Source organism: Helianthus annuus, chromosome 6 (assembly GCF_002127325.2).
Source record: "Helianthus annuus cultivar XRQ/B chromosome 6, HanXRQr2.0-SUNRISE, whole genome shotgun sequence".
NCBI classification, from domain to species: Eukaryota; Viridiplantae; Streptophyta; class Magnoliopsida; order Asterales; family Asteraceae; genus Helianthus; species Helianthus annuus.
Genome location: NC_035438.2, coordinates 2,702,773 through 2,722,190, shown reverse-complemented (window position 1 = coordinate 2,722,190; position 19,418 = coordinate 2,702,773). Strand labels below are relative to the sequence as shown.

The 19,418-nt window shown below is 35.6% G+C and overlaps 1 protein-coding gene across 1 annotated transcript; it reads right to left on the bottom strand.

Moving 5' to 3' along the window:
• Positions 1-15,000: 15,000 nt before the first annotated feature.
• On the bottom strand, positions 15,001-17,782 carry LOC110866061. The gene is made up of 3 exons (XM_022115414.2): positions 17,676-17,782; positions 15,253-16,053; positions 15,001-15,148 (listed from the first exon to the last, which is right to left on the bottom strand). The coding sequence occupies exons 1-3, from the start codon at positions 17,713-17,715 to the stop codon at positions 15,102-15,104; spliced, it is 888 nt and encodes a 295-aa protein (XP_021971106.1). The 5' UTR covers positions 17,716-17,782; the 3' UTR covers positions 15,001-15,101.
• Between the last annotated feature and the right edge of the window lie 1,636 nt (positions 17,783-19,418).

The window sequence follows — 19,418 nt, the reverse complement described above, 5'->3', positions numbered from 1 at the left end:
TAAACCGTTCAATTTCTCCAGTTGATTTATACTTTATTTTATATATCCATTTACACCCAACAACACTTCTACCCGGAGGTAATTCAACAAGATCCCAAGTATCATTGCGATGAAGAGCTTCAATTTCTTCATTCATCGCTGATACCCAATTGGGATCCTTAGAAGCCTCATAAAAGTTTTTTGGCTCATAACTTTTATCTAACACAGATGTAAAACATTTATGTTCTGATGACAAGTTGGAGTAGTTTACCACCCTTTCTAATCCATACTTGACTTTACCCTCGACTATAAAATCACTAAGATTCCTAGGTAAGGTAGAACTCCTAGTTGACCTTCTGAGTTGGCTTTGGTTACCTATTTCCTCACTAATATTTCCCTCAGAAATGGTTTGTTCTTCAGACATAGATATCACAGACTCATCCATATTAGTGACATGTTCCCTCACACTGGACTGCTCACTAGAAGCCTTGTCAACAGCATCAGTATCCTTATCATCTAAACCGGAAGACACCTGTGTCCCTATTTCTTTTAGTTCCTTACCTTCATCATTGGGATTTTTAAGTTGCTGGGTTTCTGTGTTTTCATATATATCAAAGAAATTCAGATTATTTACTTCACTAAAAACATTATCATTAACTTCTGGTAAAATATTTTTATCCTTAAAAGGAACCACAGTTTCGAAGAATTTAACATCTCTAGAAAAAAATACAGTTTTATTATCTAAACTGTACACTTTATAACCCTTTTTCTCATTGGAATATCCAATAAACACACATTTCTCAGCACGACTGCTGAGTTTATCAGATTCATTTAATATGGTACAAAAACACAAACACCCAAACAACCTCAAGTGATTTAAGTAAGGTTCAAACCCGTACATCAACTCATAAGGAGTTCTACCACCTAGCACCGAAGAGGGAGTCCTATTAATTAGATAAGCAGCATTTAATACACATTCTGACCAGAACCTAACAGGTAAGCAACTTTGAAATAACAAAGCCCTAGCAACATTCAGCAAGTGCCTATGTTTCCTTTCCGCTATCCCATTCTGTTGGGGTGTGTATGTACAAGTAGTTTGATGAATAATCCCTTTTTGTTTACAAAAACTGTTCATTTGGTTGTTAACAAACTCAGTTCCATTATCACTTCGAAAGCATTTAATGTCTCTTTTAGACTGAGTTTTGACAATATTTACAAAATCAACTAAATTTTCAAAAACCTCATGTTTAGCTTTCATTAAACACACCCACACTGCCCTTGAGTAATCATCTACAATAGTTAAGAAAAACTTATGTCCTTCCCTACTAGCAATCCTATAGGGACCCCATACATCTAAGTGTACAAGATCACCTAAGTTACTAGATGTATGATTACTCAACGGAAATGGTTCCCTATGTTGTTTGGCACGTTGACAAACTTCACAAGGACGAGTAGGATCAGAAGTTTCTAAGTTCAATTTATCTTTTAAAACTTTAATAGCATGATCGGAGGGATGCCCCATCCTAGCATGCCAAAGACTAGTGTAACTACTAGAACTACAACACACCTTATCAGACATGTAAGAACTGCCACAAAAATACAAACCATCCACTTGATTACCAGTCACCAGGACTCTCTTGGTTGACAAGTCCTGAACATAACATTTGCTTTCATAAAAAACAACCAACATTTTGTTATCTCTAGCCAATTTGTGAACAGAAATGAGGTTTATGTTGTACTCAGGAACAACAAAAACATCTTTTAAAATCACATTATTAACCAATTTTACAGAACCAATCTTGGTTACCAACGCATTTGTACCATTGGGATGTTTAACTTTTATTTTAAATTCAGAAACATCTATAAAGTCAAGTAAACAATTCTCATCTTTGACCATATGTTGATTCGCACCTGAATCAACAATCCAACCAACATTCTGTTCACAAGTAGACTCACTACTAAAACAAAAAACAGGTTTAGAAAACAAACTAGCACAAAATGGACTACCTGAAACATTACAACTCTGCGGAGACCCACTAGGCTTATCCCCTAACAGACTAAGAAGCCTTGCAATTTGATCACTAGTCAACGAATTACCAGATTTATCAGAAGATTCAACAGAACTACTATTACTTGCAACTACCTTCTTGCCTTGACTATTTCTTGGTGGTTTCATCCAAGATGGATACCCAATGATTTCAAAACATTTATCCACAGAATGACCTACTTTATTACAGTGAGAACATTTTAAATTTTGATTCGAAACTTTATTGTTTTTCCTAAACTCAACAGGTTGATTAGCTTTAGACACAAAAGCCATGGTCTGTCCTTTTTTACCACCACTGCTGGAATTTCTATGGGATTCTTCCCTAGAAACAACAGCAAATGCTTCCTTAACTGTAGGTAAAGTTTCTTTTATTAACAAATTTGTTCTAACACTTTGATATTCCCCATCAAGACCCATTAAAAACTGCATTAGCTTAATCATATGATTAAAACTATTGAACTCTTTTGCAGCATCGCAAGTACAAGCAGGCAGTTGCAAGATTTGATCTAATTGCCTCCACATAACATTCAATTTATGATAATAGTCTGAGACAGTTAAACCATTTTGAGAAAAACTATTTATTTTCTGATAAAGATCAAACACAACTGACCCATCTATTTTATTGTATGTCTCTTTTAAATCCGTCCACACATCACTAGCAAGTTTAGAAAAAACTTGACCCATGTACAACTCCTCACTAATTGAATTCAAGATCCAAGTTAATACTATAGAGTTACATCTATCCCATTGCCTAGCAAGAACCTCATTGTTTTCAGATTTAACACAACTTTTATCAATAAATCCCCATTTATTTTTTACTTGTAAAGCAAGTTGCATAGCATTAGACCAAACCGTGTAATTCTCAGATCCTTTCAGTTTAATGGAAACAATAGTCAAATTACTAGAGTCAGATGGATGCAAGTACAAAGGGTCACTCGCATCGAGTTTACTTACAAGTGTCTCAGGTGGTGGATCACTAGGACCACCACTTGAGATAACCGGACCATCAACCATTACAACTCACAAACAAGTAGCAATCAAGAACCAACAACAAGAAAATAGCAGCAAAACAGAACCTGACCGGCGAAACCTTGACAGGGACCAGATCAGAGGTTCATCACTCAAGGTGCCTCTGCAAGCCTTATCAAGGGAGCCAAGTAGACCTAGACTCAGTCTAAACCAGCAACAACAAGTAACACAAGAAAAGGGAACAAAGTACAACCTACACAGCAATCAAAACACAACAAGTACCAAGACAGAAAGAGTCAGATAACAACTAACAAGCAAATAATCACATAAAATGCAACAGGATGAACCCTTCCTGTGTCCCAATCAATCAAACCGGTCCACACTACCCCGGCAACAATAATGCCTAAATGCAGGAAAACAGAAAAAAATATAACAAGGAAAGATCTCACCAAGAAGATGAACCCAAGTCAGGGTTCCTCCAAATCTGATTAGGATTTTACAATCTTCGAGGATTGAACCCTAATCAGAGCGGCAGCTTCCAATATTTCTTCCAAAAAAATCCACACCGAAGTCGGCAAACAGTGAAGTTCACCAAGACCCGGACTACAACACAAACCCTAGATTTAGGGTTTCTGCAACACGAACAGCACAAACTCCAAGGCAATGAGATCTTCAAGATCTGGAACCGGCAGCAAGATAACTACCCAGATCCACCCCGAATACGCAGCGGAACACCGATCGGAACCCAACCAACCACTGACTAAATCTCAAGAGCAATCAATGCTCTGATACCATGTAAAAATTGGTATCAAACACGAAGTAATCGACACAAGAAACCCAACCGAACGTTTGATCTAAATTTCACCGATTACTCGTACGAATGAACAACAAGCAGACAATACAATCTTACAAAACTCTCAACTAACAGGATTATCAACACGATAATCACTTACAAGAACACCGAATCTCGATCTAAATCACTGATTCAAGACAAATCAGCGCTTTAATCAAATGAAACCCTAGGTATCTAGAGAGAGAAAACAAGAAAGACTGTGTGAAAATATCTGCTCTTCTACTCTTCTGGAAGTGTCCTCTTTCACCGTTTTATTTGCCTCTGCGATAACTAAATGACTAGATTGATATAGCCCAACTGTCAGCACCAGCCCAGCCCAACTGTCAGCACCGGCCCATTATTCCTTTCGCAGCTTCCAGCCCAATGAACATGAAATAAACCAAACACTTTTATTAATAAAACAATTAAAAGATATTAAACTGGAAAATAAAGAATAAGGATATATTTTTACACCACACCACTCCTAACTTCCAACATATTTTCCTCTGGCACTCAGAAACTAACTAAACCTCAACGCATTTAGTTTTTTGCATATGTACATCTTGTTTAGTGATGTGGCTATTTTTTTGCTGACGTGGCACTTAGTTTATTACGTGGCAGCTGATGTGACATTTTTATGACGTGGCATATGGTATGACACTCGTTTAATGATGTGACATCTTACATCAACTAACTGGTTTAGAGTTCAGTTAGTTTGAGAGTGTCAGTCAAAAATAAGTTAAAGAGTTAATTACTGATTTCGTCCCTGTGGTTTGTCAAAAATCACTATTCCAGTCCATTAGTTTAAAAATTGCGATTTTAGTCCATGTGGTTTCATTTTCGTAACCATTTCAGTCCACCTCGTAACCATTTCAGTCCCTGTACCTAACAGAATAATGGATTGAAATCGTTACGAAAGTGAAACCATAGAGACTGAAATGGTTACGAAAGTGAAACTCAGGGATTGAAATCGTAATTTTTAAACTAATGGACTGAAATAGTGATTTTTAACAAACTACAAGGACGAAAGTAGTAATTAACTCTAAGTTAAAAGTTGGGAGTGGTGTGGTAGTTATCGAATGTTAAGAGTGCTATCGACCAGTTGGTAATAAACATTTGATTTATTAACTTTTGGTGTTTTTAAAAATAGTGGTTAAACTTTTTACGCTCGTCAAATATAATATAATATAAAATACTATTTCAAAAGCATAATGTTTCTAAACCTAGAGCCATAACATTTTTACTGACGAACCAGTGACCAAAATTCATCTAGATACTTCAATAACACAAGCATCTGATCAAACAAACCAACCAATCGGATCTATGTCAAAACCGACGTCAAACACGCCACATTGATTAGAAGCGTGACCAACCGACGAAGTTAAAAAACATAAAATTAGTTTATATCTTCGTGAATGTCTTATACATATATTATTATTATTATTATAATAATTATTATTATATTATGGTTTGGTAACGTTGCGTTAGGTGCAAGGAAAAGCATATTTTTGGTAAGGATGTTGTTGGTGGGATCAAAGATAATCAAATAAACACTTTCTTTTTCTTATTAGTTTAACTTAAACTAATTTACTTATAATTCTTCGAGATTCTTCCTTTTGATTTTGAAATACATAAAATGATTGCTAGTTTTGGTATTAACACTCAGTTGTTTATTATATATATGGCTGCTGATATACATACATCATTAACGGATTCTCAGACATCACGGATATTTTATATGGGTCGGGTTGCATAGAGTTATATTATTCGTATAGAACATCAATGGTGTCAGGTTTGTCTGATGACAACATTATACAAATCGTATAGCCTTATATGACTTGTATTTATTTTTTTTATAAAAAAATCACATTTTTATAGAAATATAACACTTTTTATTTTAATAAATCAAAAAATTATAATAATATTTTTTACAGAAGTATAAATTTTATTAATGGAACAATAACACTTTGTAACAAAACAAAACAAGTTAAGATATTTTTATATAAATATAACTTTCCTTAACGGAACTAAACAAACGTTTGATATTTCTTTGTATAGTAATAAGTTCTTTTTATAAATTAAATTAAACAACCATATGCTAAATGATACAGAAATAAGTAAACAATATTAAAAATGATAATAAAAAAAACTTGTCTTCTAGAAAAGCTATATGACTCATACGGGCTTATGCCAGTTTTGAGTTCGAATGTTCGATATAATCAACCTTGCCCTCTTCGCGCTATTTTTTGACATTACTAGGGGTGCAAATGAGCCGAGCGGCTCGCGAGCTACTCGAGATCAGCTTGAGAAAAAGCTTGAAACGAGCCGAGCAGAGACTTATCGAGCCCGAGCCGAGCTTGAGCCTAAAATAAAGCTCGTCTGTTTTTCGAGCCCGAGCTCGAGCCTCGCATGTGAAGCTCGTTAGGCTCGTCGAGCCTTATCGAGCCTTAGTGTAAACGAGACGAGTCGAGCCGAGGTTATTCAAACTTGTTTACAAGCCGACCTCGAACCTAAAAATAAGCTTATTTAGTAAACGAGCTCGAGCCCGAGCTTCACTTATCGAGCTCACGAGCCTAAAAAGTCTATTATTTATATTATTTTTATTTAATATATTAATTAATAGATAATAAACGAGCCGAGCCCGAGCCGAGCTCGAGCTTGAGAAAATTCAAACGAACCGAGCTCGAGCCTTGAAAACAAAGCTCGAATCGAGCCGAGCTGGAGCTCAAGCTCACATAAAGTTAATCAAGCTCGAGCTCGAGCCTGGTCAATCTCGGGCTCGGCTCGGCTCGTTTGCCCCCTAGTAATCAGTAAGCAAACCAATCTACTTTCTGAAAGTCCTAAGTGTGTATAAAGTTTTAAATAAATCCAAGATATAAAGTCGTAAACCTTACACCATTCAACACAGGCTTCAAAACATGGCTAACGAAACACCTGGTTCATGTATCATAGTCTTTCCGGCGTTCTACAATACTTAACAACCACTTGACCGACATTTGTTACAGTGGCGGATCTAGGATTCTGACCAAGCGGTAACGTTTTATAAATAGGCGGTAACGAAATCGAAAAAACGTCAAATTTTTCCATAATTTACACTAAAAACGTCAAAAATTTTCCGACCAAGCGGTAGCGGAGGCTACCCCTTGTTCCTCTTTACATCCGCCCCTGATTTGTTATGCATGAACCAGGGGCGAATCCTGAGGTGTTTTGGGGGTTCCTAGGAACCCCCTCGGTTTGGAAAAAATGAAAAAAAAAATAGTGGAAACCTTATGTGATTTGGAAAAAATAGCGAAAATTAACCAAAAGAAACCCGGTGAAAAAAATTGTTGGATCCGCCACTGTCATGAACCGTAACTATATAAGCTAACTTCCTTAATTCATTTTATCTTAATAAACTAGACGTCAATGGGGATTGGGGAGGGTATTACACACCGAACTTTCTAACTATTGTGTTTTTAAGGGAGATAAGTTGTTATCTTGGTTCTCATAACGTAAACGTATGCCCACTTATAATTATGTTGAGAAAAGTATTTTGACAGTAAAAAAAGAATGTGATCTTACATCATTAAAAGTAATTTTTGTATAAGAAATATATGTTTTTTTAACGACAGATTATCTTATATCCGGCTTACTTCAAAGGGTGAGAACAAGCTCTTAAATCCTCTCCCCAAGTTCGAATTTTATATAAGAAATATATATTGAATATAAGGATTTTATTTTCATATGCACATGCTACCAATTCAATGGGGTGATGAAAAAGTCGACATTCTCTCTCTCTCTCTCTCTCTCTCTCTCTCTCTCTCTCTCTCTGATTTTAGTTGAGGACCATGCTAACACCTCTCGTTATCTTAGGAATTGGGAATATAACAAGCCTACACAGCTATACTAAACCTTGCCTTATGTTTATTTCATAAACGAATTAAAATGGTTATTGACTCACTGAGATGGCTATTGTAAAAAAAAAAAAAGTTGCTACTAAAAAAACTGTGAAAGATCTTTAGGGCATGTGTAGTCATAAAGCTCTCAAAGGGGCGTTATGCGACATGTGGCATGCCACGTCAGCAAGGGGCTTTATGGGGCGTTATGCAATTTGAGGCTGTAGTCATAAAGCCCCTGTGTAATCATTACTCAATTAATTTAATTTTCAATTTTTTAAATAATTTATAAGTTTTATAAAATAAAAAAACATTTCATTAAATAAAAAACACTACATTAAAATTAAAAAAAAAGTTACACTAAAAAAAAATTACACCTAAAAAATAAATTTATTCTTCGGTGTCATCTTCGTTCTCTCCTTCTTCCTCTTCGTTTTCTCCAGCATCCAAACCTACGTCTTCAAAGTTCCCGTCTTCGAATTCATCAACCACTTCTTCCTCGGAATCTTCGTCGTGATCATTGTTTAATCGAATTGGGCGAATCGCAAGTTTTTTAAAATACTTTCTTTTTTCATCGAAAGTTTCAGAAAACGTTTTAACAATAATCGAATACTCAGGGTAGATACCATCGGCCAAGTAGTAGCCATGCTCGTAATCGTTCCCGTTTGCATGGAAACCGGCCTTTGGTATAGTTCCAGAAATGTAGCCCTCTATTAATGGTGAAGCCTCTAACGTATTAATATCGTTAAAACACCCGGCTACACCAAAGAAGGCCGACCAAACCCAAAGGTCGTATGACGCAACACCTTGTAATACCAAAGTTGGCCCTTTTTGATCACCCCGTGTATGTTGACCTCGCCATGCGGTTGGACAATTATACCAACGCCATTGACGACAATCCAAGCTACCAATCATGCCGGGTATTCCATGCTTTTCTAGATGCACCTCATATATTTTTTGAAGGTCGTTCCAAGTGGGGTTTCTCAAATAACGTTTTCCATATAACTGGCATATTCCTAAAATATAATTTAATATACAAAAGTTTTACTAATAAGTTACCAAAAAATAAATATATAAAAGTAAATAAATAAAAGACAATAAAAATTACCATAGCAAAAATGTTCCAAGGTATCTCGGGTTGTTTTCTCCGCCATCTTCAAATACTCGTCGTTGATGTCGTACGTGTTTCCGTATGATAATACGCGTAAGGCGGATGTGACCTTTTGAATTGAGGTGAAGCCTAGATATCCTCGTGCGTCCATTCTTTGCTTAAAGAAATCATACCTATTTTCCAAGTCATTATTAATGCGCAAAAATAACCTTTGGCTCATCCGAAAACGTCGTCTAAAAACATTCGGTCCGTGGACCGGTGCCGCATCAAAATAGTCTTTCATCAAACGCTCGTTCGCGGCTTCACGATCTCGCAAGATATAGGTGCGTCGCAAGATGGGTCGTGGAGAGGGAGTAGGCCGAATGTGCTCAAATGCTTGTACCACAAAAGTACATGCACTCGTAACCGCTTCTTCCTCGGCCGCGTCTTCGTCGGGCGAAAAATATCTTCGGTAAATTTCGGTGAAAGAGTCTTCCGACGGGGAACCCATTTTTTTTATAAGGTGACACTAGGTTTTTTAAAAATATATAGAGAATGAGAATGAGAATGTATTGAGTTGTAAAAAAAATGGAAGAATATGAGGGTATTTATAGTGTGAAAAGTATAAAAAATTGATTTTTTTTATATATGACCGTTATTCAACAGTCAAAAAATTAAAAACTTCTCCTTCTCGCGCCGCGATAAATTTCACGCCATTCTTTTTTTTTTGGTCATGGCGCCGGGGGGCGGTGTGGGCGGCGCTATATTGGCGCTATGGCCCATGCTCGCGCCCCACTACGATTAACCTTAGTAAAAAGAAGGGTAGAATTTTGATCGTGACTGAAAAAGCTAAATATTTTTGGGAGGACAAAAATAATAAGACAGTTATATATTTTGTTTTTATATGTATTGAAAAGTTGCATTTTTTTTTTGTTTTTAAATTAAATAACTACACCTATTATGTTTAATGTTAGTTATCCCATTTCGTTTTTCATGAACAAACGTTAAAGTGAGGCGTTATTGCACTAATGTGCAAGACATGTGAGTGTAATTGTGTCATTTCTTACTTCTCTGTGTTCGTCTTGGTTATTTTATCACCACTCGTCCCTCATTTCTTTCGCAATTTCCTGATAGGGGTTGGGTCTGCTGTTTTTTTGTTGAAACTCGTAAACCCAAAACACTTCAAAGCCACTTCCACGAATGGTTGCCACTCAAAGTTTTTAAGAGGACGATAGATTGTTAATTTCAACAACGTATGTGCCCAACCATCTACAATGGTTCATAAAAACTTAGATCAATAAGGATGCACCCCCTTTTGTCGATCATTGTGATGATCCTACTAGATAATTAGTTGGCATGGTTCGGGGCACTCAAAACATAAATAAAGTTGCAACACACAAATTGGTAACGATGTGTCAAAATCATTTGACGTTGCACCCAAACTTTAGAGATTCGATGCCCTCTTGTAATGTTGAGTGCAAAACTCAAATTTGCACAAGTTGAATGACAACTAGTCTTTTACTGACCATATAATAGTGCATCTATCTTAGGGTGTAAGGGGCACTCCCCTAAGAGGGGAGTCCCCTCTCTTACGCTTAACCAATCCTCGTGTGCCACGTCAACTTCCCTCTTAAACTCCCCTAACACCCTAAATTGATGGCGGCACTCCCCTCTTAGGTGACTTGGTTTTTTATTAAAAAAAAAAAAGGAAATTTTTCATTGGTCCATCTCCTCCCTCTCTCATCCTTCTCTTCGGTGAATTCCCACCGATTTTGGTCCCCGATTGAATGGCGGCACCACCCCTCTTCGGTGGAGGAGGTCCCCGCATGGGGTCACCGAGGGTGCCCCCCTCACCCTTACCATACTTGTGTTTCCACATCTTATGTTTGGTTCAAATGCTGTTCGATAATTTGCTATAGATGGATCGAGGAACTGATTTGGCAAATGCGAAGAAAGAAGCAAGAGATGACGCCACATGGAGATCGGGGGAGATGAATGTGACGCGTAAACTATTTAAAAGAAAAATAATTAAAGAGTTAACTGCTATTTTCGTCACCGTGATTTGTTCATTTTTGCCATTTCAGGCCAGTTTTAAAAAATGCACCAGTTTCCTCCCTAATATACTGGAAACGTGCAATTTCAGTCCCAAAATTAAAACCCTGTTAAGTCAGACAGGCTAAAACACAGTATGTAGGAGAGGAAACTGATGCATTTTTTAAAAATGGTCTGAAATGATAAAAGTGAACAAAACACAGGAACAAAAACGACAGTTAACTTATAATTAAATAAAATAGGTTACTGTAACATAGAAGGTATATTTTCTGTATAAAATATATCTTGTAAAAATTGATGTAAAAGTGGTCAAATATAAAATAAAACTTCGGTCATACATCTTTCAATTCACATGTTAATATTAGTTTATATGTTGATTATATCTTTAAACATGGGTCTAAAATTAAAACCCATCAAGCCAAACATGAACATGAACATATATTAGAGATACTTACATGTTGGAATGGTTATCTTCGCTGATGATGATGAAGCCATGATTCCGTTATGATGCCTTTGTTTGATGGAGACTAAGTGAGAAACCTTGATTGGTGTTTTAGGAGTAGTCTTATTCTCTACATGCATGAATGAATAATATGACCATCCATTTTATAAGTTACATAAAGAAACTCCTTTGGCATTCTCATTAAAGGCAATTAAGGGAAATCATAATAGTCATAATGGTCCCTTAATTGTAAATGTTCACAATTACTCCCATCAAGTAATTGTTAGGGACCCGTTATGTCATGTTGGTAAACATAGCTCAAGTGATCCATAGGCCACATTATGGGTTATTTCTTACATTCTCCCACTTGGCCGAGTGATCATTTGTGATGAGTATTAAGTAATTTTGGCCAAGTTTAAAACACTCATCTAGTTTCATTTTAAAACTATAGCAGATAGTTACAGTCATTCGAATTGAACTCAAGTCGAGACCCCCAACAGTCATACTAAAGTCTCAATATAAAACACTAAATAATAAAACCAAAAAATGACAGAAATAAAATCCTTAGGGTAAGAATTACCTTACATAAGTTTTGTCTATAAATCATAAGGTGCGCACAAAACATTAGTATAGATAAAATAAAACATTCAAGGAAATAATAATCGTTCACACACAGTGTATGCTTTCATACAAGGTCTTTACTAAAACCCATTCTCATTACAAGATCTTGAAAAGTTCTGGGTGGTAGACCTTTAGTCATCGGATCCGCTAGCATATCTTTAGTGCTTATGTGCTCGATACAAAGATTATTTTCCTCTACACGTTCTCGAACGAACAAAAACTTTGTATCGAGGTATAAACCAGCTCCGCTCGAACTGTTACTGTTTGAGAAACTAACAGCAGCTGAGTTGTCACAGTAAATCTTCAATGGTCGTGATATGGAGTTAACAACTTTGAGTCCAGTAATGAGGTTTCTTAACAACATCCCATGGCACGTTGCATTGTACACTGCAACATATTCTGCCATCATCGTTGAGGTTGTTGTTAACTGTTGCTTATGACTCTTCCATGAAATTGGTCCGCCTGCAAGCATAAAGATGTACCCCGAAGTCGATTTCTTATCATCTTTGCATTTAGCAAAATCAGAATCGGAATAGCCTACTACTTCCAAGTTGTCAGTTCTTCTGTATGTCAATTTATAGTCTTTCGTTCCTTGTAGATATCGCAACACTTTCTTTGCTGCTTTTCAATGATCTAGGCCGGGATTAGATTGATATCGGCCTAGCATTCCAGCAATATATGCAATATCGGGACGAGTACAGACTTGAGCATACATCAAACTTCCTACTACTGAAGCATAAGGTATCAATCTCATTTGCTCCTTTTCAACCTCTGTTTTGGGACACTGAAAAGAGCCGAAAACATCTCCCTTAACTACTGGAGCTACTGATGGAGAGCATTGTTGCATGTTATAACGTGTAAGAACACGATCAATATAAGCCTTCTGGGATAGACCTAATATCCCATTAGTACGATCTCGGTGTATTTCGATGCCTATTACGTAAGAGGCTTCTCCGAGATCCTTCATGTCAAAATTTTGCGAAAGTAATCGCTTTGACTCATGCAACAAATCTAAACTATTACTTGCCAGAAGGATATCATCCACATAAAGGACAAGTATAGCAAAGTTGCTCCCACTCATTTTGAGGTAGGTGCATTGATCCACTTGATTCTTGATAAAGCCTTGTTTTTTCATAATCTCATCAAATTTTAAGTACCACTGACGTGATGCCTGTTTTAACCCATATATTGATTTCTGTAACTTACAGACTAAGTGTTCCTGACCTTTAGGTTTAAAGCCTTCAGGTTGAGTCATAAACACATCTTCGTGTAAGTCACCATTAAGGAAAGCAGTTTTGACATCCATCTGATGTAACTCCAAATCGAAATGAGCTACCAATGCCATAACGATTCTCAAAGAATCCTTCCGTGAAACAGGTGAGAAGGTTTCTTGATAATCAATTCCCTCTTTTTGAGTATAGCCTTTAGCAACCAATCGTGCTTTGTAGCGTTCGACGTTTCCATTCGGGTCTAATTTGGTTTTGAATACCCATTTACATCCTACGGGTTTTACCCCTTTGGGTAATTCAACCAATTCCCAAACGCCGTTCTTTTTCATGGAATCAAGCTCATCAATCATAGCTTTATTCCACTCTAAAGATTTATCACTACCAATGGCTTCATTATAAGAGGTTGGATCGTTATACTTTCCTAAATCTAAATCAGCTTCATTAAGGTAGGTTACATAATCATCGAAGTTAGTGGGCCTTTTTGGCCTTGATGACCTCCTAAACTGATTTTCAGGTTCAACAAGTTCATTAACTGGTTCAAGGATTTGGTTATGTTCTTGTGAGTTTGATGTGCCTTCATTATTAGGGACGTTAGGAGCATTAATTTCAGAGGAAACATGAGGTGGTGCAGTGTCATGTACAAGAGGTGTAATAGGAGATAAATTTGAAAAACCCATCCCCCCCTCCTCTTGCACTTCTTGGAAATTAAAGACTCCATTTTCACTGCTCCCACTGACCTTAAAGTCTTCTATAAAATCAGCAATTCGACTTTCCACAATACGAGTAACGTGTGAAGGGCAGTAAAATCTATATCCCTTTGATCGTTCGGGATATCCTATGAAATAGCAACTGACTGTCCTCATGTCAATTTTCTTTTTCAAAGGATCATAAAGTGTAGCTTCAGCAGGACAACCCCATACTTTCATATACTCTAAGCTTGGTTTCTTTCCTGTCCAAATCTCATAAGGAGTTTTTGGGACAGATTTAGAAGGAACCCTATTTAGTATAAGAACGGCTGTCTTCAATGCCTCAGTCCATAAAAATTTAGGCAAATTCGAGTTTGCTAACATACTTCTTATCATGTCCATAAGGGTTCTATTTCTTCTCTCAGCAACACCATTCTGCTGAGGTGTACCTGGCATGGTAAATTGGTTCACTATCCCGTGTTCTTTACAAAAATTAAAGAAAGGACCAGGAGCTTGACCAATGTCTGTATGTCGACCATAATACTCACCCCCTCTATCTGATCTCACTACCTTTATCTTACGGCTAAGTTGGTTTTCAACTTCAGCCTTAAAAGTTTTAAACATTTCAAGTGATTCAGATTTTTCTTTAATCAAATACAGGTACATGTACCGAGAATAATCATCTATGAAAGTAATAAAAGACGTATGGCCAGTAATGCCAGGTGGAAAAGGTCCACAAATATCAGTGTGTATGAGTTCTAATAATCCAGAACTCCTTGTGGCACCCTTTTTATTTTTATTCGTCTTTTTCCCTTTAATGCATTCAACACATGTTCCAAAATCGCTAAAATCAAGATCTGGTAATTCACCATCCTTCACGAGTCTTATCATTCTGTCTCGTGAGATGTGGCCTAAACGTCGATGCCACAATTTAGATGATGTTTCCAAATCATGTTTTCGTTTTCGTTTTCGTTTGTTGATTTTCTCATTTACGTTATATGACAACAAAGATTTTGAAAAGCTATCATCTAGTTCTAACTTATAGAGATTTCCATCCAGATAACCACAACCAAGAACTTGGGAGTTTAAACTAATAGTGACCTTTCCATGCCCATGTAAAACTTCAAAACCATCATTGTCTAATTTTGATACTGATACTAAATTCCGAGTAATTTTCGGTACATATAATGTATCATAAAGTTTAATACAATGACCATTTTTCATAATAAGTTGCATGGTTCCTATGGCCTCAACTTCAAGTTCTTCCCCTCCTCCCGTTCTAAGTGTTCTTTGGTTTCTTTCCAGCCTCTGGATTGTAAGGAATCCCTGTGTGGAATTGGTAACATGAACCATTGAACCAGAGTCAACCCACCATGTGTTAATTGGTACATTAATATTAAAGGATTCAATAATCATAAATGCATAAGTACCTTTCTTAGCCAGCCATTCCTTGAATTTTGAACAATCTCGTTGCAAGTGCCCTTTGTTATGGCAGAACTTGCAACGAGACTGTCCCTTGGAGACATTAGGGCTGGAAATAGTATTTGAATTCGTTTTCTGGACTTTGGAACTTTCCCCTTTAAAATTTCCCTTCCTTTTCACTGACTTAGTGGTAGCGATATAAGCAACTTCTGGTTGTTCTAGTTTCAAACGTTCCTCCTCCTGCACACACATTGCTATCAACTCACTCATTGACCATTTGTCTTTCTGAGTGTTATAGTTGATCTTAAAAGCATTAAAACGTGCAGGGAGAGAAGTCATGATGAAGTGCACTAGAAAACCATCGCTTATTTCCATGTCTAATCCCTTTAATTTATGGGCCATGTCGCTCATCATCATTATGTGCTCACGCACACCACTAGTCCCTTCATATTTTGTGGTAAGCATCTTCAAAATTAGAGAACTTGCATGTGCTTTAGAAGATCCCTTGAATTGCTCCTCAACTGAATTCAGATATTCTTTAGCATTCTCTGAATCAGGTATAGCTCCCCTAATGGCACTTGAGATGGAATTCTTGATAACCATAAGAGACATTCTGTTAGACCTTTCCCACTTTTCATGCTCTATTTTCTGATCTGCATTGCTTTCAGCAGTCAGAGCAGCAGGAGGGTCATGTCTCAGGGCATAATCAAGATCCACCATACCAAGAGTAAGTTTAACCGTATCCCTCCATGTGGCAAAGTTTGCCCCAGTCAATAATTCAATTCCAAGGCTAGGGCTAAAAGTGGATGCTAGATCAATACAAACAGAAGAGTTAGAGTAATCTATTTAGGGGTAATCAAGCAAGGCAAACAAAGATAAGTATATTGAAGATAAAATCTATTATAACACCAAAATAATAGATTAATTAAAAATTCTACCTGAATTTTGGTTTCGCTTTGGCTTTGACCAAAATTCAGACATTATGAACATACATAAATAAAATGTTGTCTTTATGTTTTCCATAAACTTTGGCTTCGCTTTGGCTTTGACCAAAATTTATGTATTATAAACATACCATAATAGACTGACTTATTGTCTTACATGAATTTTGGCTTCGCTTTGGCTTTGACCAAAATTCATGTATTGTAATTGTACGTAACTGATAGAGACTATCTTAATGTTCTATGTGAAATTTGGCTTCGCTTTGGCTTTGACCAAAATTCACATATTATGAACATATATTATAAATGGTCTGTCTTGATGTCCCATATGAATTTTGGCTTCGCTTTGGCTTTGACCAAAATTCATATACGATGAACGAAAAAAAATAAAGCACATAAATATACCATAACACCTTTGGGCAAGAAATGATATATCTATGTAATTAGGCTAATAGTTATTATATATACCATTAGACAATTTTTTTTTTTAATTGTCAAAATCGTTATTTTAAGATATACAATTAAAATCATTATTTTTTAATTGCATTAAGGAAAAATACTCTAACTGATTTTATTATTTTAAGACATACAATTAAATGCTTAAATCATTATTTTTAATTGCATTAAGGAAAAATACTGTAACTGATTTTATTTTTCCTTATGTCTAAAATTAAAAGAAATAATTAACTGATATTATGTGCAACGGAAATAAAAGGAAACAACAATTAATTGTTCTAAAAATAAAACAATATCATTAGTGTGGGCAAAAATAAAGGATAAAATAAACACTTAACTAAATTACAGTATTGAAGTAAAAAAAAAAAAATTCAAACACCATGAAACGTGACCCCAAAATCATAAATTATATTAAACAATTTATATTACTTCAATTTAAATTAACATGGTTTGAGGAAAGGCAATATATCAATTAAAATATTCAAGACTTCAAACCTTCTTTATACAAAAAATCATCTCAAACTAAATGCAAATTTAAACATTCACGTTTGAATTCGAACCAATTGATATGCATAATTGGTATACCCATTTAAAATCATTTAAAATGAATCATATTCAATACATAATTTATGTCCCATCATGTAGTAAAATCTAATGTTTAATCCAAACTAACCTTTACATATATGTGTATTATAAAATTCCACTAGCAAATAATATAGTGCAGAACATCAATATATATCAAAAGGTCAATCAAGGAAAGCAAAAATGTTTGGAATTTAAACTAACTACATCATCGAACAATGATTAATTTTAAACAACTTTCTAGAAAACCAATCCTTAATAAACAAATCAACTTTGATTTCATATTCCATAAAATCGATTCATCCTCAGCTAATTATTTAATTTTTTATAATTAAATAGATATAATCAACATACGCTCTGATACCACATGTTGATTATATCTTTAAACATGGGTCTAAAATTAAAACCCATCAAGCCAAACATGAACATGAACATATATTAGAGATACTTACATGTTGGAATGGTTATCTTCGCTGATGATGATGAAGCCATGATTCCGTTATGATGCCTTTGTTTGATGGAGACTAAGTGAGAAACCTTGATTGGTGTTTTAGGAGTAGTCTTATTCTCTACATGCATGAATGAATAATATGACCATCCATTTTATAAGTTACATAAAGAAACTCCTTTGGCATTCTCATTAAAGGCAATTAAGGGAAATCATAATAGTCATAATGGTCCCTTAATTGTAAATGTTCACAATTACTCCCATCAAGTAATTGTTAGGGACCCGTTATGTCATGTTGGTAAACATAGCTCAAGTGATCCATAGGCCACATTATGGGTTATTTCTTACATTATATTGACAAATCAAAGGAATAATATATCGCTACAAAACTTTAAATCTTAAATAAGCTTTAGTGACTACTCAAATGTCATTTGTCCCACTCACGTAAAGGTGAAAACATGATATAATTGACTTAAAGTAATCGTTTATCATCATCATATTATAATATATAACTGACCTTGGCCTGAATGATGGAAAATCACAATCGTTAACTCTCTGAACAGTCAAAACTATAATTTAGTGTTATCGTTTTCTTATAATTTGACCACTTAAATTATCTTTCATAGAGAATAAGAAAAATGTTTATATGAAACCTTATAGTTGAAAACCTTGTTTCCACAACTTTATCATAAAAAATAGTGAATTTATTTATATATCCCGAAACCAACTTTTCATTAACGTTAAAAGAATTCTGGAAGGCTGGAGGGTGTGGGATAAAGCCCATAGGGGCTTTATTACGTCACGTCAGATCCACGTCAGACAGGGGGCGTTAAGGCCACTTTCCTTAACTTGCAGGGTGTGGGATAAAGCTCCCTATTAAACAAAATAAAAAAAAATTATTGAATGAAATGATGTGGGCCCCACCTGCACATAAGCTTCTTCCTTGTCACCATGGTGGCGGACAAACGGTGGCGCCCCTGTTTCATAGCGGCGGTATTGGTGGTGGCGCCCCTCCGACGCTATCGGTAGTGAGGTGGCAGGAGTGGCGCCCTCAAGCCTCCACACCCTCCGGCCTAATGAAATGAAACCTTAACATAACAAAAATAATAAAAATAAAATAAAAATTATTCACATAAATACGTTGTTATATCAAATCATACGAATTTTCTCATGATTGTAAAAAAACAAATCATTGATTTGACACTAATACATCGCATATCATGTCAATCACATCATGATAATGACCTTCATAAAACAAAAATAATAATAGATATGTGATGCCGACACAATATTAAACTTGTAACATCTTAAATTTCTACTTTCATGTTCATCGAATATCTTCAAATTCGACTTGATTAACAATAGTGTAACACCAAACATGAATTTCTTCGAAAACAGAGTTCAAAACCTCAAAAATTATTATGATTAACGACTTCATAGCTAGAAATACTAACAAAACTATATATTGATATTTTGAACGCATATATTATGATTATTAGGATGTAAACTATTAATATGATATATATAAAGGAGTTAATATTCACACGTCCCTCATCTCAATCTTTTTATACATACATAGATACATATATGTATGAACAAATAATAAAAGGCTTCTACTATTTTCATACCCTAAATCTTATTTTCACATCTCTTTTCACTCTATCTCTTTCTCTATACATCTATGCATGTACGGAGAGATAGAGGGGATGTGTATTTGAATATTAACTCTCTTTTTACAATTGGGCCT